The following is a 22,185-nucleotide window of genomic DNA, read 5'->3' as shown; positions in this document are numbered from 1 at the left end:
TGGGCCTTATAGTGCCGTCCTGATTCTCTTGCAGATGAGATGTGGGAGAGTAATATGGAAGATGCATCAAGTGTAATGTGGGGTCTGATGGTCTCTCGGCTTCCCAGCAAAGTAAAATCCCAAGAGATGATTGTTCCCAACCTAGCAGGCTGCTATCAGCCTGCATTGCCTGCAGCCCAGCCTGGCTCATCACGCAGCAGCGAGGAACAGCAGCCAGCTCTGTCTGGTCAGCCTTACATATGAACGAAAGGAATGCAGCCTCCTTCCGCTGCCTTCCACCCCCCACCCGCTCCCCAGCCCATGGTTTCTTGTTTTCATGCACTGCAGTAAATCCCTTTGATCCAGCAAGTGGACTTTGCACGTGCAAGCTGAGTGACCAGCCCACATCTGCCTCCCTGCCTGTGAACCCCACACTGGGAGCTCTTTGTCTGTCGGGGCACTCACACCCTTTTACAGAGCCCACACTGCCAGACTGCTCTTGCATGACACACTAACAAACCACCAGCCGAAGGAAAATATCTCGCAATCATTTCAGACCCTCTGGCTCAGCCACAGACTAAGCCAAGTGGCTACTAGCCATTGGCACTGCTGGGTGCATTTGCAACCCACAGCACACTCAGTTCAGGCATGAAAAAAAACAAAGCACCCATGGAGAAAAGGGCTCCTTGTCCCATGCCCTGAAGGCTGCACGGGAAAGGAGACAGCCCTGACATTTATAATTCAGTCCCAAATTTCCAAAGCTATTCCTCTCTGACCCACTCCTACCAGAGGCCAGAGCTCCCTGTGGGGAACCCCATTGAAGAGGTCAGTGTGAACACATTTAATGTCTTGATTGTACCAGCTCTCATTTAAGGCATCCAATGGTCAGTGTGTTTTAAGGGAACAGAGCACATAAGCAGTATGAAGGGGTCTGAATGACTTTGTGCTCCAGACTCAAATAAGATGTTTAGATAAGCCTATCACACTCCTTCCCTCGATTTACTCAGATTGCTCCCAGGATGTAAATGTTAACAGGTATTTAGACAACCTGCTTTCCACAGACAAAAATGAGAGACAGGTTCCCTGCTCCCAGGTTCTGCATCAAAGATGTGTTTTAACAACAAGGCTGCATTTAGTCCTCATCAAGGGAAACCATGCTTTCTACAAAGCTGTGCACAGCTAGGACATCGGCAGGGGTGGGGTGGTTTTACAGCTGCTAAGACTGGCGAGATCATCATTCCAGGTTTGTATTCCCTCTTGTTTTTTGCCTTCCTGCTTTCCTAACAACCTATGCTATCTGCTCAGGACATGGTGAATGGAAACAGAAATACTCCCATAATTAGGGGCTGTTTAAACCACTGATGGTTTAACTGGCAAGATCAGAGGAGTAGCTGATCCCACCAGGTAAGGCACTGGGAATGGGAGGTCTGGGCTCTGCACCCAAGCAGCTGCAGTCTCATCACCTGATAAAGGTCCTCCCCATCTGCAAAGACAGACGTGCCTTTCTCACCATGTCAAACACTGCTGTGGATGGGCAGGCTCAAGCACGTCATGGCACTACGTATGATCCAAGGCTATTCAACAGAAAGATCACAGAGCCAGTGAGAAACGTTTCTCATTACATAAGATTTCACATGGTGATGTTAGAGGGGAAAGGTTTTGACCTCAGAAAATTCAACCAGACCTAGGGCTGGGTTCAAAAGCATGCAAACTTTTAAAAGATTTTGACACCAAAGGGTAAAGGTGTTGAGAGATTAGTAGTTTTTGTGAGTGCTCCTCATGACTCCTTGTCCATATCCCCATCTGTGTGACAAAACCAGGAAAACTTCACAAGTTCACCCTTTCCAGGCTATTGTGTCATATCCCTGACTGACTTCAGGAAAAGCTGTTTAAGACCCATCACTTCCAGCTTGAGGACAAACATGAGGGTCACATCTTAACAGACAAGACCACTGGGTTAACAGCTTTCACACTCTTCATTTGTGCTTTCATGGAAGCTCCATTGCCTGCTGGAAGGCCTTGGCTGGGACGTCCCACTGGCCAGCCCCAGAAGGGACAAGCCCTCACAGCAGCATTGGTGCTACAAGGAACCAACATTCTGACCATGTCGATGCTGAGTTTAAAATGATTGTACTACTTCCACTGGCTTTCAAATCACTGAATCACAGGTGAGGTCACTCCTGGCAAGGTGGCTATCCCCAGTAAAAGCACTAGAAAGCCCATATAAAAAGATCAATGCCTTTTATGTCTTACTATGATTTATACTTCAGACTATGTAACTTTTACAGGGCTGCCTAGTATGTGATGGATGCAGCTCTCTTAACAACCCACATATTTGTCTGATTTACTGCGTCAGTCCAATGTGTTATTTTCTACCTTGCAAGAACAACCTTGCTTCTAGGAATCTGACTGCATGATAAGATCGTGAACTAAATGTGCAGTTATCATAAGAGACCACACATTTTACAGTAAAATTGAGAAAACTGATTATAGCAATCCCTCTGGAAACAAGAATAATCACATGATAAGATGGTGCTAATGGGAATTTATCATCTCTCATCACGTGTGAAGCTTAGAACAAAGCAGCAATGTGTGTGAACTGCATAGCTATTAATGCCAATGAATACCAGCTGAAAAGCTAGTGGGGGCTATGAGGAAATGAGAGGAAGGAACCTGAAAAATGAAACTAAGCCAATTCAGTATGCTTCAACCAGCTTACACACACACATATATATAACATTTGTAAATGTTACCCAAAATAACAGCCTCACATCTATCCATACATCCTATTCCCTCTCCACCTACACTTCTTCATTCAAACTCCATGTCAATCTTTTATTTGTTCTCACCGTATTTTAGCACTGGAGAAGTCCAAGATCATGAGTATCTGAAGGGTACATGCCTCTGCATGCCTACATGTCTGCATCTACACAGGCTGCCTCATGCACAGATTATTCCTAAACAGCATATCTAAGATCTAAAACACATTTCTCTTTCTCCCATACAAAAGGCACCAAAAGCCTACCCACGCTATGTTCTATTTGAAGAAAATAACACTTGACTAAACTTAACATTTTTAAAGTTGTCTTGGGGAAGTGAGTGCCAAAAACTCAAAGTGACATGCACATAGTTTTAACATGAATGATACATCTACATCCCTTAGGTATCCTAAAATTACTCTGCATCAAGCCCCGTAAGACATATGAACCCCAACAGGTTAATGGTAGGTGGTGAACTCCTCTGTTCTATTGAATAATGGGTACATTTGCTGGCCTACCATATTTTCCACTGCCCTGTTTCATAGACAGAAGCTGGGACTTTCAGAAGAGATTTTTTTCTTTTCTAAATGAGAATAAAAGGAGATGGTTACGGGTAGGTGGCAGGAGGACAAGATGAGAGAAGCATCCTACATAAGTACCTGTATGAGTCCTCTGGTGAGCCTTTAAGTGGGAGCTCTTTGTATAAACTTTCCGGCACCCATTAAATTGACAGCGATGAACCCTCTTCTTGTTTTCTGGGGATGCTTCTGTCCCTGTACCTCCTTGCTCACTGTCACTCTGCCCGCTTTTTATTGTCCCCGCAGTCGCTGTTGCTACACCCACTTTCACAGAGCTGAGTGAAGTTTTCTTGGCGACTAATTTCAACGTCACTGTGCCATCCACCGCTGAGAGAGTCTGTGGGGTTTTTACAAGGTGGCGGCTGAGCTCCGGAGAGGAAGGGGGGGTTAATGAGGTTACTGCATTGAGCTGGGCCTGGTTGACGGCCGTGTAGCCTTCTGTGGAAGAGCTGGTGGACTGCGAGCTGAGGCACGTCTCAGACAGCAGCTTGTCACGGGAGAGGATAATGTCCATGTTGGCGCTTTTGTCACATGTACTCGTCTCCACTGGTAAAAGGATGGGGTCCAGCCGTCGTATATTGTCCTCTGCATCTGGGGCTGAGGAGGCATGAAGGAAGCAGTCCAAATCCTCACCAAAGGTCTCAGAGATCTTCCGCGGTTCAGTCTGAAGGTATCGCTCCAACTCCAGGCATGTCTGCAGAAGGGAAAGGGAGAGGAGAGGGAGAAAAACGGCTGTTAGAGAGAGATTACAGCATAGCTCCCACTGAGGGCAGGAGAACATGGTCCAACGGCATGCCAAGACAGCACTCATGAACACCAACATCTTCTCCTGAGATGGTCACACACTGGGAGACATGAAGATTTGGCACTCGTTTGAAGCTGCTCAGAGATAGTCTGGAATACCTACATATGCTAGCAGGTATTATACTAGAAGTGAAGATATAACAATCAGAAAGTATCTATTACATTTTCATTAAAGTCTGTACATTGTTCCATGGGTACCAGGGCATTCCCAACTTTAAGTATAATCTGTCCTACAGCCACTTCCATATGAAACTACCCTAATAGACTCATCATCTGGCCATGTACAAACAAAAAGCCACCTCTCCAAATAACTGCTTCCTCTTCCTTCACAAACATTAACTTTCTCTCCAAATTTAACTCAGTGTAGCTGGCTGGGGCCCAATCTGTTCCTAAAACAGCACAATTCTGAAGCATGGCATTTTAAGATAGGAGGCAGAAAACCTTCCAGTGAGACCACAGCTTGTCTAAAAGGCCTGAGAGAAGGAAAGGTGACAGTAAAGAAGGGATCTACTGTCAGTTTTAGAGGGAGTTTTGGCACATCTGGTCAAATGGAGCTTCCTGTGTACAGGACACCAGACTTGCACACAAATACACACATCCCCCTTATTAAAAAGTTGGTGAAGTTGCAGTCAAAGAGGGTGCCACATAAAATTGTGTTCCTGCACCTCCACAGCAGTGATCATCAGCACAAGAATGGGATGAGCCTCCTGAATGTGCCTTATTATGAAGTGCCCTGAGCTTGCCCCAATAAAGCCTCCAGGCACCAAAGCACTTCCCAGTGTTCTCCACAGCCAACATTATAAACTTTTATTGTTTATAGAGAACCATTTGCTGTAGTTTCAGGAGCTTTTAATGGAGTTTATTAGCACTGTTTTTCATTTCTTGCAGCTTGAAAGGATAGCTGGCTTAATACCACCACTGTGATTTCACAGGACTTGGAGAAAGAGACATTCTAACTAATACATTTTAGAAACCTCTAAAAACTACTCCTCAGAGAACACTTCTAGCAATATTAAGAAAGGGGTTTTAGTCAAAAATTTTCAGTCTATGGGAGCTGGTGACCCAACTACATCTCAATCTGGAGAGTCCAGCATCTGATCAAGAAATGAAAGCTTCATATGACCAGAGGAGAGACAGAGACTTCTGCCTTCTGAGTACAAAGGTCCCATCAACAGGAATGTAAGGAGGCCCCACTCACAGCTCTCTGGGAACCACCAGGTAATTTGAGATTATTACTTTCAAAACTCCCAGGAAGCAACACTGTCGGTTGCAGATACAATGTGGTGGGATGACTTTCCAGTTCACAACAAAATCTGCCACACAATTACCCGTTATTTCTTTTTTTTAAGTAATAGCTGATTATAGATCTGAGCTGTAGAGATGGACAGAAAGAACAGAACAGAATATAAGCAGGTGAGACATGCTGTACTTCAGCAAGTACGTTTTATCAGAGGTATGAGACCGTCTGCACACAGGCCTGGGGGTGGGACACTTATCAATTGTACTTGCCTTAAGCAACCTTTCCGATTTCTTTATAAGGTGCATTTCTGGGACTGTGAGAAACAGCTTTAACTGAGAATCTGGTCTCTCCCCAGATAAATCCTAATGGGTTTTGGGAGAAGCTTTTCAACATGCCACATAGTCTTTCAGTAATAACCCCCACCACCAGGAGAGGTAATGCTTTTGAGTTCTCCACATCATGTAATTTGGGCTTTCTGGTCCACTTAGCCTTCATCCAGTGGGGCAGAAACAGGTTTAGGGGCCCAATAAATAAAAGGCTTCCAAAGGAAAGAGCAAGCATAATCACAAATTAGGGGTGGAAAGAGGGAGGGCAGCAGCGGGGAGGAGAGACAAGGACTCAAGGCCATTAAATCTGATGACAGTGACATGAAATTTCAATTGCTGTGGGATCAGAAAGCTGCATGCCAGCTCTGGGCTGCCCGTGGAGGGGATGCGAGCAGGAGGTGCTGCTCCTTTAAGGCATCACTACCCCATGACAACAATAGTGGGCCTGACAGTTCTTCCAGCTTCACCATTAATTTTCCATAAAGAGCAGTTTCTCGATGAGCCCTTTTCAGGCAAAGCCTGATGCTTCACAAACCTGTAATTATTCCTGGCTCCCCCCCTCCCACAGCCACTGCACCTGTGCCATTTCAAGACACCAGCTGGTCATGTCTTGCCTTCTGCCTCTGAAATCCAAAACCAGTGGATCAAGCCCATCTCCCCATAGAAAGGGGGAGAAAAACAACTCAAAAAAACAATATAATGCAGTCCCTCCCTCCCACCCCCCTCAGCCTCTCCACCAAGTCAATAGCAGGGAAGAGCCTAGCAACGCTGAGCCAGAAAAGCCCTGCACCTAATCTGCATGGCAGACAAAGCCTGGCGAGGGGTTATGGCCACAGCCCTTTCCTTACCTCCTGCCAGGGCCCTACCTGCTGCTGCCTTTTTTTCTGGTGGCAGAAACAAAGCATCTTTCCCCATACGCCCTTCCCAGTTTACGCCAAGTACCTTATGCAACCTTCTCTCCTTGTGGTCCAAATCTCCAAGGGAGTGGTGAGCAAGGGTTTAGAAACCAGCCTGCTTTCTTCACTCCTTGCCCTGGCATGACAATTTTTAGGCCAACTAAGCCCACTGCCTTGTCTTGAGCTCTGACCTGGAGAAACTAGTCAGGCTGAGACCACCAAGGTCCCCACTCCAGCCTGGTGGACCACCAGGAGGGGCAGGAAAGTTCTTTGGTCTCCATTCCCACAGAGCTATTTGCCAGTGAGCACACCAAAAACTACTTTTTTTTTTTTATGGGAGGAGCAGGATATTGACCACTATCCACAGAGATACAAACCCAGACTGCTGACTTCAGATGATGATCTGAATTCAGATTCTATAGCTCTCCTACTTCCACTACCAGCCTGGTAGGAAAACAGTTCAAGAATACCTCAGACAGGAGTGAGCTGCACTTGTCATGCTCTTACCAAAGTTCTGCTGGATGTCCAGCTTCCCCTGCACCACTCGTGCAAGAGAGGGAGCTTTGTGTAACAGATGGAGTATGTCACATGTGACATAAGTCCAACTACGCTTTAGTTGCTACGTTGCAGGCAACATGGTGGGTATTAAACTTTCTTACCCAGTGCCTGTATGATACAGCAATAAAGACTTTAAAAATTGCAAAGGGAAGAAGATGGCTCCCTTCAGGAACAAAAGAAGAAGATCCATAAGAGTGCCATTGGCTGTCAAGCCAGTTTCACTGGCTAGGGATAAAAAAGTGTGACCCACTAATTCAACCCATCTGCCCTGATTAATGAGGGTCATTTTCCTTGCACCTTGCTCCTCAATTTAACCAGTTAAAAGAAATGATGATTCATGGCTGACAAATAATAGGATGTGACTTTGCAAGACCCCACATACTTGAAGTAAGCCAGACAGAAGAAGACAGCAGTCTGGCATGTGGACAATCCTGTCAAGCCCTTGCTCTGATTTTTCAATTTTGGATACAATTGCAAAAAACTCACTTCCCCAGCAGAGGAGCATTTCCATCACCTGCAAGAAATGCTGTGTGTTCCCTCCCAGTAACTCAAAATATCTCTTTGCTTCCCATATTATACTACCATCCAAGTCCCCTGGGGCATGTGGAGTGGTAGGATACATGTAAACTGCACACCATTACACTTCCATGTGCAGTACCAGCTCCTTCAGACAGTACAAGACAGCTACTGTAGAGCTGTCCTATGCCTGGTAAGGACCTACTTCTTGTTAGTCGTTTCAGAGTTTGCAGTAGCACTGGTCCAGGAAAATTCAGTGTTCCATATGTTTGTCAATTGAGAAAGGTATGCGCTCTAATCTAGTTGTATTCTCACCTCTAAAGCTCATCTACTGAAAGTAAAGATTATTTACGAAACACATTGAGTATGGTCATCACTATGAAATACAACACAAGAGAAATCCAGCATGTGCCTCTGACAGTAGAGATGTGATACATGTGTACCATTTTCAGCAGAGCTTAGTACTCACCTAACTCTACAGCCGGCAGAAATCAAGATAGTTTTGCTACTAACTGCAACAACAAGACAAACCCCAGACTCTGCAATCCCTCCCAGATTTGCCAATACCTGATTTGGTTCAGAGTCTGTATTTTATGGTGTCTATCAGCTATCCAGGTTAAAGTTCAACCCAGAACATTCAAAACCCAGACATGAAGGAGCTGGAGTCACCACTCATGGTGCTGATGTTTGACTTCATCTCTCTCCCAGAGAGGAACCAGAAGGAAGGTTCCAGCTGGGACCACCACCATCATCAGTGTGCCAAGCCTCAAGGCAGTGTAGGCACCCAATGTCTCCCCTTTAGAGAATAACGGGGGAAGACATGCCCAAAGGTCAGGAGCTTTTGCAGGGACACAAGTTAGGCATCTGGGTTCAGGTCCAGACAGCTCTGGAAAACCTAATTCCATCTGATGAACCAAACTATACTCCTAGTTCTCAGGGTATAAATCTAAACTTGCTCCAATGAATTGCAAAGAACTAGTCTTGGTTGACAGCGATGTTGTGTTTTAGAATTTCACCCACACATACAGACTGACTTTTGAAACATAACAGGTCACTTGAGAAGCACCTGTCCATGCTGTGAAATCTCTAAAGCACTCAAACTTCTGGGCGTTTTGCACAGTTAAAGACAGGACAATATGGCAACAACAAAGTTCTGCCAAGGGTAAAAAAAAAGCCCAAACACTTACATTAATTTGAGGACAGAACATCAGGGAAGACACCTTATAAATATGTTCACTGAGTTCCTCTGTTTTATTGATGCTGAAGTATTTTTTAATATCTTGGTTCTGAATTTTTCTAGCAGATCATCTGAAGTTCTTATCTGGAAGTGCTAGTTGCTTCTAAGTGCCATTTTACTGCAGATATAATTGGACATCAAGCACTGAACTTGGAAGTTATCCAAAACCTAATTAGGAAGTTGGATACTTAGATCAGGCTGTGACAGAAAATGAAAATGTTGAATGTGGCTGACAAGCAGGTCTGATCTACCAGGTCTGTTTACAATACTTGAAAGGATTCTCTTTGTAATTTACACAAGCAAAGCAGAATTATACAAGCAATAGTGAAGGCCAAATTTCAACTTCCATCATGACCCCATTGCTTTCTACTGGCATGCAAAAAAGGGGCCTCATCTCCAAATAACTGTGAAAATCTCAAGACTGCATTGCAGGAGAAACTGTCTTCAACCTGAAGACAACCCAAAACATAACACTAAGGTCAGTGCCATCGCCATTCACTCACACTCAGAGCAAAAAGTGGCACCAGGTGCAGTGCCCAGTATCAGTGTGTCATTGTGCAGCAAAAAGGCAAAAACTCTGGGCAACACCGACACTTGCATTGCTGATACCACAGGCAGAAATTGAACCGGATGTTGTCGGGCAGCCCTGAAGTTAAGAGGAATAAGAGATTCAAAACTTACCTGCCTTCCCTGAAATGCCATGCCGTTTTTTATCCTTAACCCTAAAACAAGATTTGAACGATGGATTTTCTTCCCACTGCCAAAAGCCTTCATTACTTCCTGAACAACAACAACAAAGCCCAGTACTCTTGCCCATCTATTCCAAGATTGTCATCTGTTCCCACCCAGCTGCCAAAACCTCCAGCTTTTCCTCTTGGCAACTTTTACAGGGCAGTTGCTAGTCGTGAAAAAGCTGCAGCACATCAGAAGCTTAACATTTGGGACAGAATAAAATAAACAGAGTTTTAGTATTAAAATAAGTAGTTTTGCAAAATACACTTGGGAAAAATGGAAAACCGCAGCCTGAAATAAATGTATATAAGAAAAAGTTTCAGGCGATACCAAATAATTTCTATTGCAAAGGTTTTAAGACAAAGCTAGTCATGTGCCAGCACATCTTTCCTATGTATTACAGTTCATTGAAAAAAAGAGAGCTAAAACCACTTTTCAGGTACAACAATAAGATACTTACTGACAGCTAACCTGTGGTAAATATTTGTATGCATGATATATATGAAGGAAATCAAGTTAACTGGGTGCTCAACAAACAGGCTTTTGCCAAGTGCAAAAAGCAGCCACGGGCATAGTCAGCAAAGAAAGATCATATGATATGCAAAGACTTGTCTTCCTGTGGTAACTTCACCATATGCCTGAGGCATCAGGCCAGTCCTCCCTAACACCCTCCGAATGGGTCACACCAGCCACTGGAGCCTGAAATGGACAAGTCTATTTATTCTTGACTCCCCTACACAGGACTAAAGTCTCTGTTTGCTAATTTCTTCAATACAATAATGGCCTGTGCCCATTTTCCCTCTTGGTCTCAGCCCAAAGAATGAATTGTTAAGGAAGTGTATTTAGCCAAACCAGCCCATTCACCGTTATCCATGCACAACAGCACTCTCAATAAATTCTCCTACCATGACCCAGATGGCTTTCTCCCTGGATCTTCTCCTCTTATACTTCTCCAGAGTATAAGAAATACTGAAATCAGACACCTCAACAGCATTCAGCAAAGATAATTTAAAGTAAAAAATGTGGATATAAAGGACAGAATCACTACCTTCACATAAACATGATTCATTTTCCTGTTGCTCTGGGGCATGATGTAACCAGGGTTATCAAAGATTTTAATCAGACTCCAAAGCTTAAAAGATCAAAATCAACTTTACCATAAACTAGCAATTTTCACCAGCAGAAATGGGCGGTAACAAATGTCTTAAATAGAAAAGAAATCTGAACCCATAACTCTAACCAAGGAGTCAAAATCAGGCTTTGTTCCCTAACTTCATAATAATGAAATATATATTTATCTAACAAATATTCTTTCAAATGGACAAGTCAAATTTGTTCACCAAAAATCTGTGGTATTTAGGCCTTAAGCATAGAGAATTTCAGTGCACTGGTTGTGAGATACTGAACAAAGGACTGCAGCTAAGCGTGGCTGAATTTGATAGGCATCTAGATAGAAAAAAAAAAGGATGAAAGAAATCTGCAAACACTGAACCAGGGCTTTGGAGGGCTTTTGTTTTGGTTTTTTTTGAGTGTTTAGTAAAGATAGAAAAAATATCTGCGACCAGTCACAACATTAAAAAATAGCATCAATGTCAGCAAAGGATTAAGGATAGCCAAATCAAGAATTCTAAAGTGCAAGCAGTCCATTGTGCTAGTATCAAAATATGATAAAAAGCCATGTGTGGTTGTACACCACCACATACCCTGCATGCTGCCATGACAGCAAGGAGCCATACAATGACCATCTGAAAAATTATATATAGAGTGTTTCAAAATGTTTCTGAAGAGAGCATTTATTTATATAACAACCTTGGATGGCTTTGAGTGAGCTGGCTAGTGGCCCTCACTGCAAACTTTTCTCCAAACTTCATCAAGCGTGTATTTAACCTGTTGTCATCCAGTTTGGAAGCAGCTTTAGTTTAGTGTTATAAACAGCAAAAAAAGCACAATTAGCTCCTTGAATTGCCTGTCCTATCTCCTGAAAATCTGACTGAAATCAAAGGATCAGGTTCAAAGCATGCCCCAGAGTGTGGTAAACTTCCCACAGGAAGTGGATACGCAAAAGCAAATGCTGACGACTGTGGAATGTACAAAGCAGAGCAATATTTTAGGTCTCGATCCTCAATCAAGATTCATCCTTAGAAAGTATTGCAGTGGGGTTACACAGCAGAATTGGATTCCTTGTAATTACTCTGGTTAGGTTCATGAATGAAAAAATGTACTCTTTAGAGATGTTTTATTAACATCCAGAGATATCTTAACATTTCCTACTCAACAGCTGACACAAACGTATACAGCAGTTGCGTTCGTGCACTCTCAGGCAACAGCACATTCATAAGCGCAGTCTGTCACAATTAGCTTATTAAACCAAACCTGGAGAAGATATGTGATCAATATACTCAATACACAGAATATTTTGTAAGAGTCCTGGGTTGTGAGTCCTCTCGTCTGCTCTGACCTAAGAATATATTAAACAAGAGGATGCATAACACTGAATTCCTAATCCAAAAACGTGCAATTCCTCATATTGACTTTGCGTGATCAACATTTTTGTGCTGGGACTACTGTGTCTACTCTGTACATGACGCCCATTCATTATCACATCTCAAGGCTCGAAAAACCTTTTGTATGTTCCCTTTTGTATTATTTTTGGCTGTGGGGAGGAAGAGGTGGGGACCTGTCTGGGAAACAGGAAGCAGGAGGAAGAAGGGGAATGCGTTGTAGAATAAGGGCAGAACAAAAAAGAATAGAGGAGCATTTATACCATTTCTAAACGATAATAAACATATAGGACCAAAGCCTGCCTCCAGCCATGTGGGGAGCAGTGGGCTGTTTGGCTGAAGTTTAGACTTTATTGGGAGCACAGCAACTGTCCAAGCACATTTACAAAAAGCCATTTGCTGCTTTTTTCTTTGATTTCTTTTTAATCATTTGGGCAACTTGTTATCTTACAAGAGCAAGAAGATGCATGTGCTACTGTGATAAATACGCCAATCTGCGCAAGAAAAAGAGAAGACAACAGACTTGAGTTTCACTGTTGCGCCAAGACAAAAAAACTCAGACTAGAAACAAAGCAATGGGAAGCACAACCGGATTCTCACTTGGGGTAAATCAGCACAGAGCAGCCCTGATTTCATGGTTCCTGTTTACATCAGCTGAAGACCTTGCCAACACTCAAAATCCATGAAATGCTGCTCATGATTAGCAACACTTAACTCTGTGGCTTACATTAAACAGAATTTGACATGTTTTTTGATGGCTGGAGATGGTTCTTTTCTATTACAAATCTTGTCTATTTTATTAGGGACAGTATGACCTAAATGGAAAAATAGGAAGAATGTAAAAACAACTCTCAGACATCTTGATACTTGGATTTGTTTCTTTTCGCTCTCTTTTTTTTTTTTAATTTTGGGTCATCTATATGGGATATGCACAAACTGGTTTCTGCCACTTCTAGGCCAGAGTTATCATGATCCGTGGACAGAAACAACAGCCTTCATGCTTGACTGTCCCATTGCAGGTAAACGTGTATCTCACTTTAAAACCAGGTGCCTTCCAAAGGACGCTATGTTACAGTCAAAGGTGTTTTTTCATTGCTTTTCATTTCTGCACTGTTCTGCCAAGGCTCTTGTTCCAAAACTCTTAGCCACCAGCGATTTTGATCAGCCTCAAAATCTCACAGGCAGTGCACTCAGGCTGCTACACACCCTGATAAAAGCAACATGGTCCTCTTTAACAGCAATTTGTGAGAGCACATTGGTAAAGAGCCTGCCAGTATTGGCCCAAACGCTCAGCAGCAACCCAGGCAGCCGCTCCAGGCATCTGAGATCTGTATCCCCAAAATGCATTACATCAAAAAAAGGAGAGGGCATCTGGCACAACCTTTGGTGGATATCATTAGCAACTCAAGGTGCATTGTCAGAACTGGACGAGGCACTGCTCACTCCTTGTGGAAGGATCACAGATCAGCCTCACATCAGCTCCCAGAGGGCCGTACGGTACTGGCTGCACGTGGCACGGGAAGCCAGGAGATCCCGCTAAGAGCCCTGCCATTTGTTGATCTGAGAAAGCTCAGCAGGTCAGACCCCAGCTGCCCAGAGTCAGCACACCTCTGTGAGCCAACTGACACAACCACAGCTCACACACTGGCTCACTTTCTTCAGTCTGTTGACTGTGGACACCCACCCAGTTGTTATGATTTTAATACGCTGCAATATGAAAGTGCTATTTCAGGACAAAGTTATTAATAGCAAAGAAGCCAGAAAATAGCCTAGAAAGAATGCAATGTTTTGGCATTCCTGGAAGATAGGATGACTTCCCAGCATCCAAGAAACCACCAGGATTAATTCAAGGGTTTCTGTGCACAAGCCTGGCTTTTGTCACTATATGATAAGCCATCATGACGTACCTTCACAGGAATGCCCTGTATGGGTACCTGCACACTGCAGCAGTCCACAGAGACTACAATGCAGAAAGGCCCAAAGGGTGGTACTTCGTTACTCTAAGTAGGCTGGTGAAAAGCAGAGGCTAGGTGCTGTGACAAAGCATCAGCAGAAACAGGTTAGGAGAAGCTCTACTCTTCCTGAAGGACAAAGATGGGACAGAACCTGTTTAACCCTTCTCAGAAACCTGACTCCAGGACCTCAGAGAGGCTCTAATTTTCAACCTCTCTTCCCGTATCAGCACTCTCTCCTTCCCTTGTTTATTCAAACTGCATTTCCTCAGCAACACTCTTTACTTGGGCAGGAGCCTCACAGTCAAGGCAAGTCATTGTTCCTTCTCAGGTTTTCTTTTAAACCTTCTGTTTTCTCCTAGCAAAATATCCTTGGAAATGTATTGGAGGATACTATGGAAAACACCAGGCCCTGACTCGTTTGTGTTGGCACCTCTTCCCCTAAAATTAATTGGGAGGGTTCCCAAATTAATTCCAGGCACATCACTGAACACAACACTCAGCACCACCGCGCAGAGGTGATACCACAGGAACCCATCTCTCCACTGGCAAGGCTCTTGGCATTCCTTCTGCCTGCACCCACACTGTTGAGAGGCTCTCCATGAGGCTTTCAGCTTTCCAGCCCCATCCTTAAGTATCCTCCTTGAGCAAACCAAATGAAACTCAACATTGCATGTTTCCCTGGGAGGAAAAGACCCAAATGATGATGCCAGGAACTGGAAGATGTCATGTTCACAGCACCACAGCATTACCCACTAAACCACCATAGAGAGCTCGAGCTCCCTACTGAAAATGCACTGCAGGGAACTGTGGTCCCTCACCATGCTCCAAAAAGGAAATAACAAAACCCACTTACCAACAAGGAAAAGAGGAAACATATTGTAGTCATTATAAACCCAGCAGTGGACACCTTATCTGGCATATTTCCAACTCAGACATTTTAAAAATGTAGCTAGTTTACCTTAAGAGTCCTATTTTCCCCAGTTTCCCTTTTCCACTCTACTTAAGTCCATACGGCATCTTCCAAGATAAGCCTGTCTTTGTGGGTTGGCTTTATACCACTCCTTCCCTCTATTGTCTTTCTGAGATGTGATGGAAGTCTCCAATGTCACAGCTTGGAAGACTACAGCCAGGTTCTCTTGGCATGGTTTGCAGGAAGGGGATGGGAGGGAACTGAGGAAGGACGGCCTCTCCAGCTGCAGGAGGGGGTCCTCTCATGGTACAGCCAATCCTTCCTGGCATTCTGTTTATCATTAACACTGTTTAACTAAAGCTGGTTTTTAGTAGCCCTCAAAGGTGGAATCTGCAGCCAGCTCTTGTCATCCCAAACACTTCAGACCTCTGTCACCATGCTTTGGTACAATCCCTGCAACAGCAAACACAGACATTATGTTCCTCCAAGTACAAATTACAGCTGTCAGAAACTGCAATTTTATTTTGGTTATAAACATACAAAGGTAGCCTTTATCGTGGGAGAGGAGCTGCATGTGAGACCACAGGCTGAGTCTTTGCTTCACAGGGAGCATTCCTGGGAGCACTCTTCTGCTTCACCTCCAGCCAGCTCTGCTTCCCAAGCAGTTGCACTTCCCACGCAGTTACACTTCCCAAGCAGTTGCATGATATCAGAGCTCAAGGGAAGGCCCAAATGCCTCGTGGTGGCCAGTGCTGCTGCAGGAATCTGCTTCAGATCCTGCAGTCCAGGAACTGAGACTCGGAGAGAGACAGAAACACACTCAAACTGTGTTTCTTTAGCTACAGCCAGAACTACTGGCAGCCTATGCATTCAGGATAATTTTCCAGGCATGACTTACGACTTGGTTGTCACTCTGATCCCTTCAGGATACACGGCAGCACTTCTGAACACGTGGGCTCTGCTCAGAGCACCTTGGAGGTGCTCTGACTGCCACCAGAGCAAGCTTCAAGGGATTTCCTCCATTTCAAGTGTCTCTGACCCTTCCCTGCTCTGCAGATGCCCCATCACTACCCAGCACCAGACTCCTGACACCTGTCAAAGAAGCATGATAGCAAATTGCTCCTTCAAGCTCCTGAGTACCCCTAGGCATTTCAGTCCTCCTGTCAAGCTTCCTAATATGTCCCTTCCCTGCCATGAGCAATGATGCATTCCTGGAAACAAAAACTGCATTAAAAGTCTTCTTTACATGTGAGCTAAGAGCTTTCTTTGCCTCATACCATTTTTACTCATAAATATAATATCAAGGTGATCGTGTTCTTCTCAGACTACTCAGAGTGCTCTGTAAGTAAAACCTGAAATTGGCAATTTATCAGATGGAAAAATAAAAGCCACATTCGGTTTCTCCCTACACTGAAAAATGACCACGTGCAGTCTCTGAAGCAGTCTAATCTTTTTAACAAGGTCATGAATATCAGCTGAAGGCACGGGAGGAGAAATAAAACCCTCCTGCACATGTTTTCCCTTCTGTGCTGCTTTCTTACTGATGTTTTGCTCACTTTCTAAGCAAAGAGGAAGCCTCTCCTGTTCCCATCACCCCGTGTTTACCCACATTCCAGCAAACAGTGCCTGCTCCTCCAGGTGCTCTCCAAGGGCAAACAACTGGATCTTGCCACAATGCAATTTTGAACTTGAGCCACATCCAGCTGTGAGTGGGAGGGAGGTGAGAGCCCTGTGAGAAGCAGTGATAGAGGCAGTGGGTGGTGGGACACCATGAAATCTTTTGCAAATGTTGCTCCTGCACGCTTAGACAAAAGCACAGCACACCCTTTGCCTAGTGAAAGGCCTGGAAAATGCACTTTAGGAGGCACAGCCTTAGGAGTTAGAATAAATCCTCCCAGATGTCCCTGGTGACAAAGCAGCCCAATTTGATCAATACAGCAGCATTATTAACACTGCGCTGCCTTACATGAGGATAGTCATATGTTCTTGCCTCTGCTGAGCGTGGGGGAAGGGGTGCAAACTCCTACAGCAATTCACAGGGGAAACGTCTCTCTCAAAATCATTAAGGCTGCACAAAGAATCTCTTTCCCATTTTCATGGAAGCTGCTTTTTTGGGAGCTGCTTTTTTTGCTTTTCTGCTTCACTAGTATTGATCAAGCTCGGGTGGAATCCTAGAAATAGTATATGCTTTATGGTTTTCTCAAAAAGAAATTTTGTTTTTAACAACTTAGGATCTCTATCTTCAGGCTTTTGTTTCTGCAGCCATGAATACCCTTCATTGTGGGGGCTGGGTATAGACACATAAATGTAGGTGGTTAACAACAGAAAGAAGGACTTAATGCTTAGCAAATGTTTAAAAATTATTATGAGAATTAGCAATTAAGTGCATTTGGATTCAAGCAGAAATATTAGCAGTAAAAAGGCACATCTCTCTCTAAATAGATACACACATATATCTTGCTGCTGCTCCTGAGCCCCAGCCAGAGTCATGGCCTTTCTGAGTTTGACTCTTGACAAACACATTTGCAGACAGTCCTGGTAATTCAGGAATGGTAAGAGAATGGAACACAAAGAAAAACAGTCCTAGCTAATCACCTGCCTAACTACGGCCAACAAATCTGAGAATTTTGTAAAAACTGGGTCCTGTGTATGCCTGGTGACAGGTTTGCAGAAAGCTAGAGCAGTACTACCGCTATATACCAGGTGACTCAGACTGGGAGAAAACGTATCAGAGAAGCTAAAGGCTAAGTGGTAGTAATGGCATGGGAGGAAGAACTGACTAATAATAAACAAAAGGCTGGCACATGGCCTTTAAAACCATGAAAAAGACCTTCTTACCCACAAAGAGAGGTGTCACCCACCGCTGGAAAAAAATTACTACCACAGCAATGGTGCATCAGCACCATCCACGTTTCTCCAGCACTCATCTGGGACAACACATTGTCAAAACCAGAAAACAATGGACTCGCTTCCTCTTCACTGGGAAGAAATCCTGCTGTTCTTTCCCCTCTGCCACCTCTCCACCTAAAAACACTGAGACCATCATACCCAAACCCTCAACCAAGAAGGTTAAAAATGCTGAGTTTGAGCACACCAGGCCACCTCCACACTGTGTCTGGTAAGCGTTTCTCACCAGAGAAGTGTGGTGCTGCTTCAGAGCTGCTGGCACAAAGTTCTCCCAGAAAGGGGTGCTGCAGAAGTGTCTAGACAGACTAAAATTAAAAAGAACAAATTATATGACACTGCCTACTGTCTGCACAGCAGGGCCGGATTCTCAGAGGGAGGAGTAAATAGCTGGTGCCATAATCGTAGCTAGTGGAGTCATCTTAATTTACACTGAGCAAAGATCTGGCCCAGAAAAATATTCCTGTAAACTTTGCAGCCAAAAATTCCTCTGCTAGACCGCATTCCACCAGTTAAACTGCCAGGGAAGACAATTGCAGAAATAATTTAATTAAAATGGAGATCAGGGAGCTGGTATCCTTTTCAAGCTCTGCTCTTGACTTCCTCTCTCCAACAACTGAGAGCTTGGGTGTCCCAGTTTCCCAGTCTGTAAAATCGGCATGCTACAGCTTCTCTGCTTTCTGAGGACAATGGCTGTGAAGCATCCTATCTGTTCAAAGCCCAACCCTCAAATCAGATATCTGAATGCTCGAAAACTCTGGGTCTTGGATGAAAAGGTATGTATTTTTCTCTGCTGAAACAGCTCTGTTGTTGCTCCTGGAAAATTTGATCTTCAAAAAGGCAACCTGCAAGTTTTGCTTCGAAGACGGTAGGTGTCAGGTTCTCCGACTTATTGGGGTACTGCTAAGGATTTTTGCTGCTACAGACTGCTCAAACTTGCCAACACAGTTCTGGTACTGATGTAAGAGTTAGGTAGAGAGTACTGCTTTCCTACAATTTTGTCATTCATATTTTATTTCTGAACTTCAGCTTTTGTTCGGATTAGCATCTAGAAGGACAGTGAATTTTCTGCATATTCAACTCTTTCAGGAAATCATTAGATGAAAAAATACACCCAGGATGTAGACCAGTGCAAACACATTATCAAGTCATAAGGATGGTGCCACGTGATGTATCATTGTAGCAGATTCTTTGTTTTCACTCCTTAATTTCTGTTGAAACACTTGGCTTTTTACATGCTGGTCTGCAGAATCATTAGCACTGGCACATGGTTTAGGACCTGTTTTTTTACAGTCCTCATATTCCACACTAAAATCCCTCACAGATACCCACAGCTTGAAAGCTTTTTGAATAAAGGGGAGGTAGATTACAGTTCCTGCAAGAAGTTTTCACAGAGGCAGAACCAAGCAAGAACCCACAGAGCCCTGCTGCCTGCAGCCAGCTGTGTGCCTCACCGCTATTTGGTGAGGCCCAACTGTTTTGTTCTAACCCCAGCAGACCCTGCATGGAGCCAGCAGCTTCCCTCCGCACAGGAAGGAAAGGGAATCACCCATCTTCTGAAATGCTAGGGAGATACTTCTTTGTCATGCAAGCAGCCCAAGCTGACTCAAAGGAGCAGAGATGGTTAAAAGCAGCAGAGTGGACACACAGCAAATGGAGAGCACCTCGCAGCCTAGAGCAGCTAGGTTCATGTGTCCCCCTTCCATCCCTCCCTTGGCTCAGGCAGGCTCCTCTGCCTTATGTGAGGGGCTTTGGCAAATCCTCCTTTAAGGTGGCCAGGGTGCAGGGAGCCACACTGCTCAAGGCCACCACAGTCACTCACCACAGTGGATGGTGGCAGAGCAGGGGGACTCTCCAGAGGGACAACAGTGGGATCCCACTACTGACCACACAGCATTTTGGGCAGGCTGCTCCCTGCCCACATTGTGGAGAGAAGGGTAGAGGTGTGCTGGGTGGGCACCCAAATTCAAGGGGCCTTTACCCTTTAACTATGGTCCAGGTTAAACACCATTTCACATCCATCAACCACAAAGCCAGTGGTCTTTAACTAACTAATCAGCATACAAATACTTTTTCCATAACGAAGGTCAGCAATGCACAGCAGCCCTAACAGCTTTTCCCAATATTAATACCACCCCATGGTTATATTTGTGCTTTTAGGCTCTTTGAAATGCTGAGATCTTTCATGACTCACTGTCAAAAGCCAGCACTTAGAACCAGCTACCATCAAGTCATCAACACCAATTTGACTTCATCCCGTTTAAAGTCTGTTTCATTAAACAAGCAAACACAAATTTGGCATCATTTTTTTTGTTTCCCTTTACTCTGATGGATCACAGCCCTTGTTATAAAAACATGCTTAATAAAAACAAATTGGAAAACTAAGGAAACTCATAAAAAGTTCTGATTGTGAAGAAAAGCAGGGAAAAGGGCTACATTTTTCTGTGATGCCGGCAGAAAGAGGCAGTTTATAAAGAAAACCACATAGTGGCAGGAAATGAATCCTTGAGACTGAATTTGGAAAAACACAAATTAATGCATTTATGGAAGAAACAGCAACACAACATGCCCACCTAACACAAAGCAGAGATCCAGTAAGGCTGACAAGAGTCCTAGAACAGGTAAGACACAGGGAAGACCAATATAGCTTTGAGGACATATTCTAAGCATCTGATACACAGGCAAACTGGAAGGAACAGAGAGATGGAAAGTATGACAAAACTCAAAGGGACATGCACCTTTATTACTATTTATCATGTCAGTTCTGCAGTCAGAGTTGTAATCTCCCATCAATGAGCAGGAGTTTTATTTCATATTTAGATAAAAAAATCTTTGAAATAGTTAATACGGATGAAGACAGGGAAAGCATCACAGCTTTGTGCAGCTATAAACAGGGTGAATCCAAACAAAGCAACAGACTTGCTCACGGAGAAGAGAGAGAATATAGGAGGGGGAAGACTTGAGCAGCAAAAGATGTCTTGTTAGACATGTCAGAAAAAATGTCTTGTTAGACATTCCTCCCCTAAATTAGGTTTTAGCACAGGCTTCCAAGGAACGCAAGGCTTCACATCAGGTGGATTTCAAAGGACACTGGAAGCACCACTGAGGCACACATTAAGAAATGGCACCTGGGCAGAAGAATTTCATGATCTAACAGTGCCAATATCCAGAATTTGCTTGCTTGTTTCTGGGCCAAATCTGCTTATATGTAGTTTATTGCTGCTGAATGAAGACAAGAGACCAAAATTGCTTTTCATCATGTGCACCCTGCTCTTGAATCTCATTTGCTTTCAAAATTAACCAGTAAAACCCACCTGCTGAACACAAGGTCTTCTCTGACCCTTCTCTAACCTTGGAGGCCAAGCTGCAGCGAGAATGTGTGCCCTTCCCCCACCATGACACAACATGACACAACATGACACAGACTCGCTTTGGATTCCAGCCAGAGCAGGAGGAAGCCCCCACTTTCATGAACCTGGTCTCTCCTCTGAGACATAATTGCAACCTGACACACAGTACACATGTGATGGATTCTCAAAATGAAACGTGCCTGGTCACCCGTATGTGCACACACAGGGAGCCTTCATGACTCACGTTTACACTACAGCTTTTCAACATCATTAAAACAGAGCAAAAAGGCCTCAAAGAGGACTTGTGTACAGAAGTGGATTTTAATGTCAAAAAAGGCCATTCTGATAATTTAGTCTCACCTGTGGATGACGCACTTCTGTGTGCAGAAGTGCACACAGAGCTCCCTTGAACACTCATTTATAACCACTTTCTAGCTGGTTTCCACTGTTAGATATGAAAGTCTGAGGGTTAATCAGAATGAGAACCTTCCTTCTATCCATGCATTGAGACTTTTAAGAGACCTCTCTCATCTGTCATCATTTCACAGATGGGTATGACTGTCCTGGGGGAAGCAGTGCCTACACCAGACATTATCCTACCCTGCAGTGTTGGGAAGGCCACATTTAGCTCTTAGAAACATCTTCTAGTTCCCTCCCACACCCACATTTTCTTCATTTATAAAACCAGTGAAAACAAATCATGCTTCATCCTCAGTTTTATAGAGGGCAGCTCAGGACCTCTCATTCCTTCATGGAAAGAAAATTTCTTTCTGTACAGTTTCCATTATTTATTAGCTGAAGGTCAGGGGAGAAATGGTATTTATAGGATGCCTAAGGCCATGCTCACTATAAAACAGAATAAGTCAATATAGCTAGAGCACAACTTAGTGGCCTATTGTGCAACATTTTAAAAAATGTACTCTCTCATTACAGCACTTGA

General features: G+C 44.0%; 1 protein-coding gene across 2 annotated transcripts in view; it reads right to left on the bottom strand.

Annotated features, from left to right (window-relative positions):
- KLF7 (Kruppel like factor 7) overlaps positions 1-22,185 on the bottom strand; it is a 60,775-nt gene that overhangs the window by 26,448 nt on the left and 12,142 nt on the right. For both annotated transcript variants that reach the window (XM_048309232.1, XM_048309233.1), the window contains one exon: positions 3,398-4,010. In XM_048309232.1, the coding sequence (XP_048165189.1) occupies positions 3,398-4,010 (613 nt within the window). The remainder of the gene's footprint in view (positions 1-3,397; positions 4,011-22,185) is intronic.

The sequence above is a fragment of the Corvus hawaiiensis genome, chromosome 7 (assembly GCF_020740725.1).
Source record: "Corvus hawaiiensis isolate bCorHaw1 chromosome 7, bCorHaw1.pri.cur, whole genome shotgun sequence".
NCBI lineage: Eukaryota > Metazoa > Chordata > Aves > Passeriformes > Corvidae > Corvus > Corvus hawaiiensis.
Note: the sequence above shows the minus strand (reverse complement) of the source record. Positions and strands in the feature narration are given on the sequence as shown.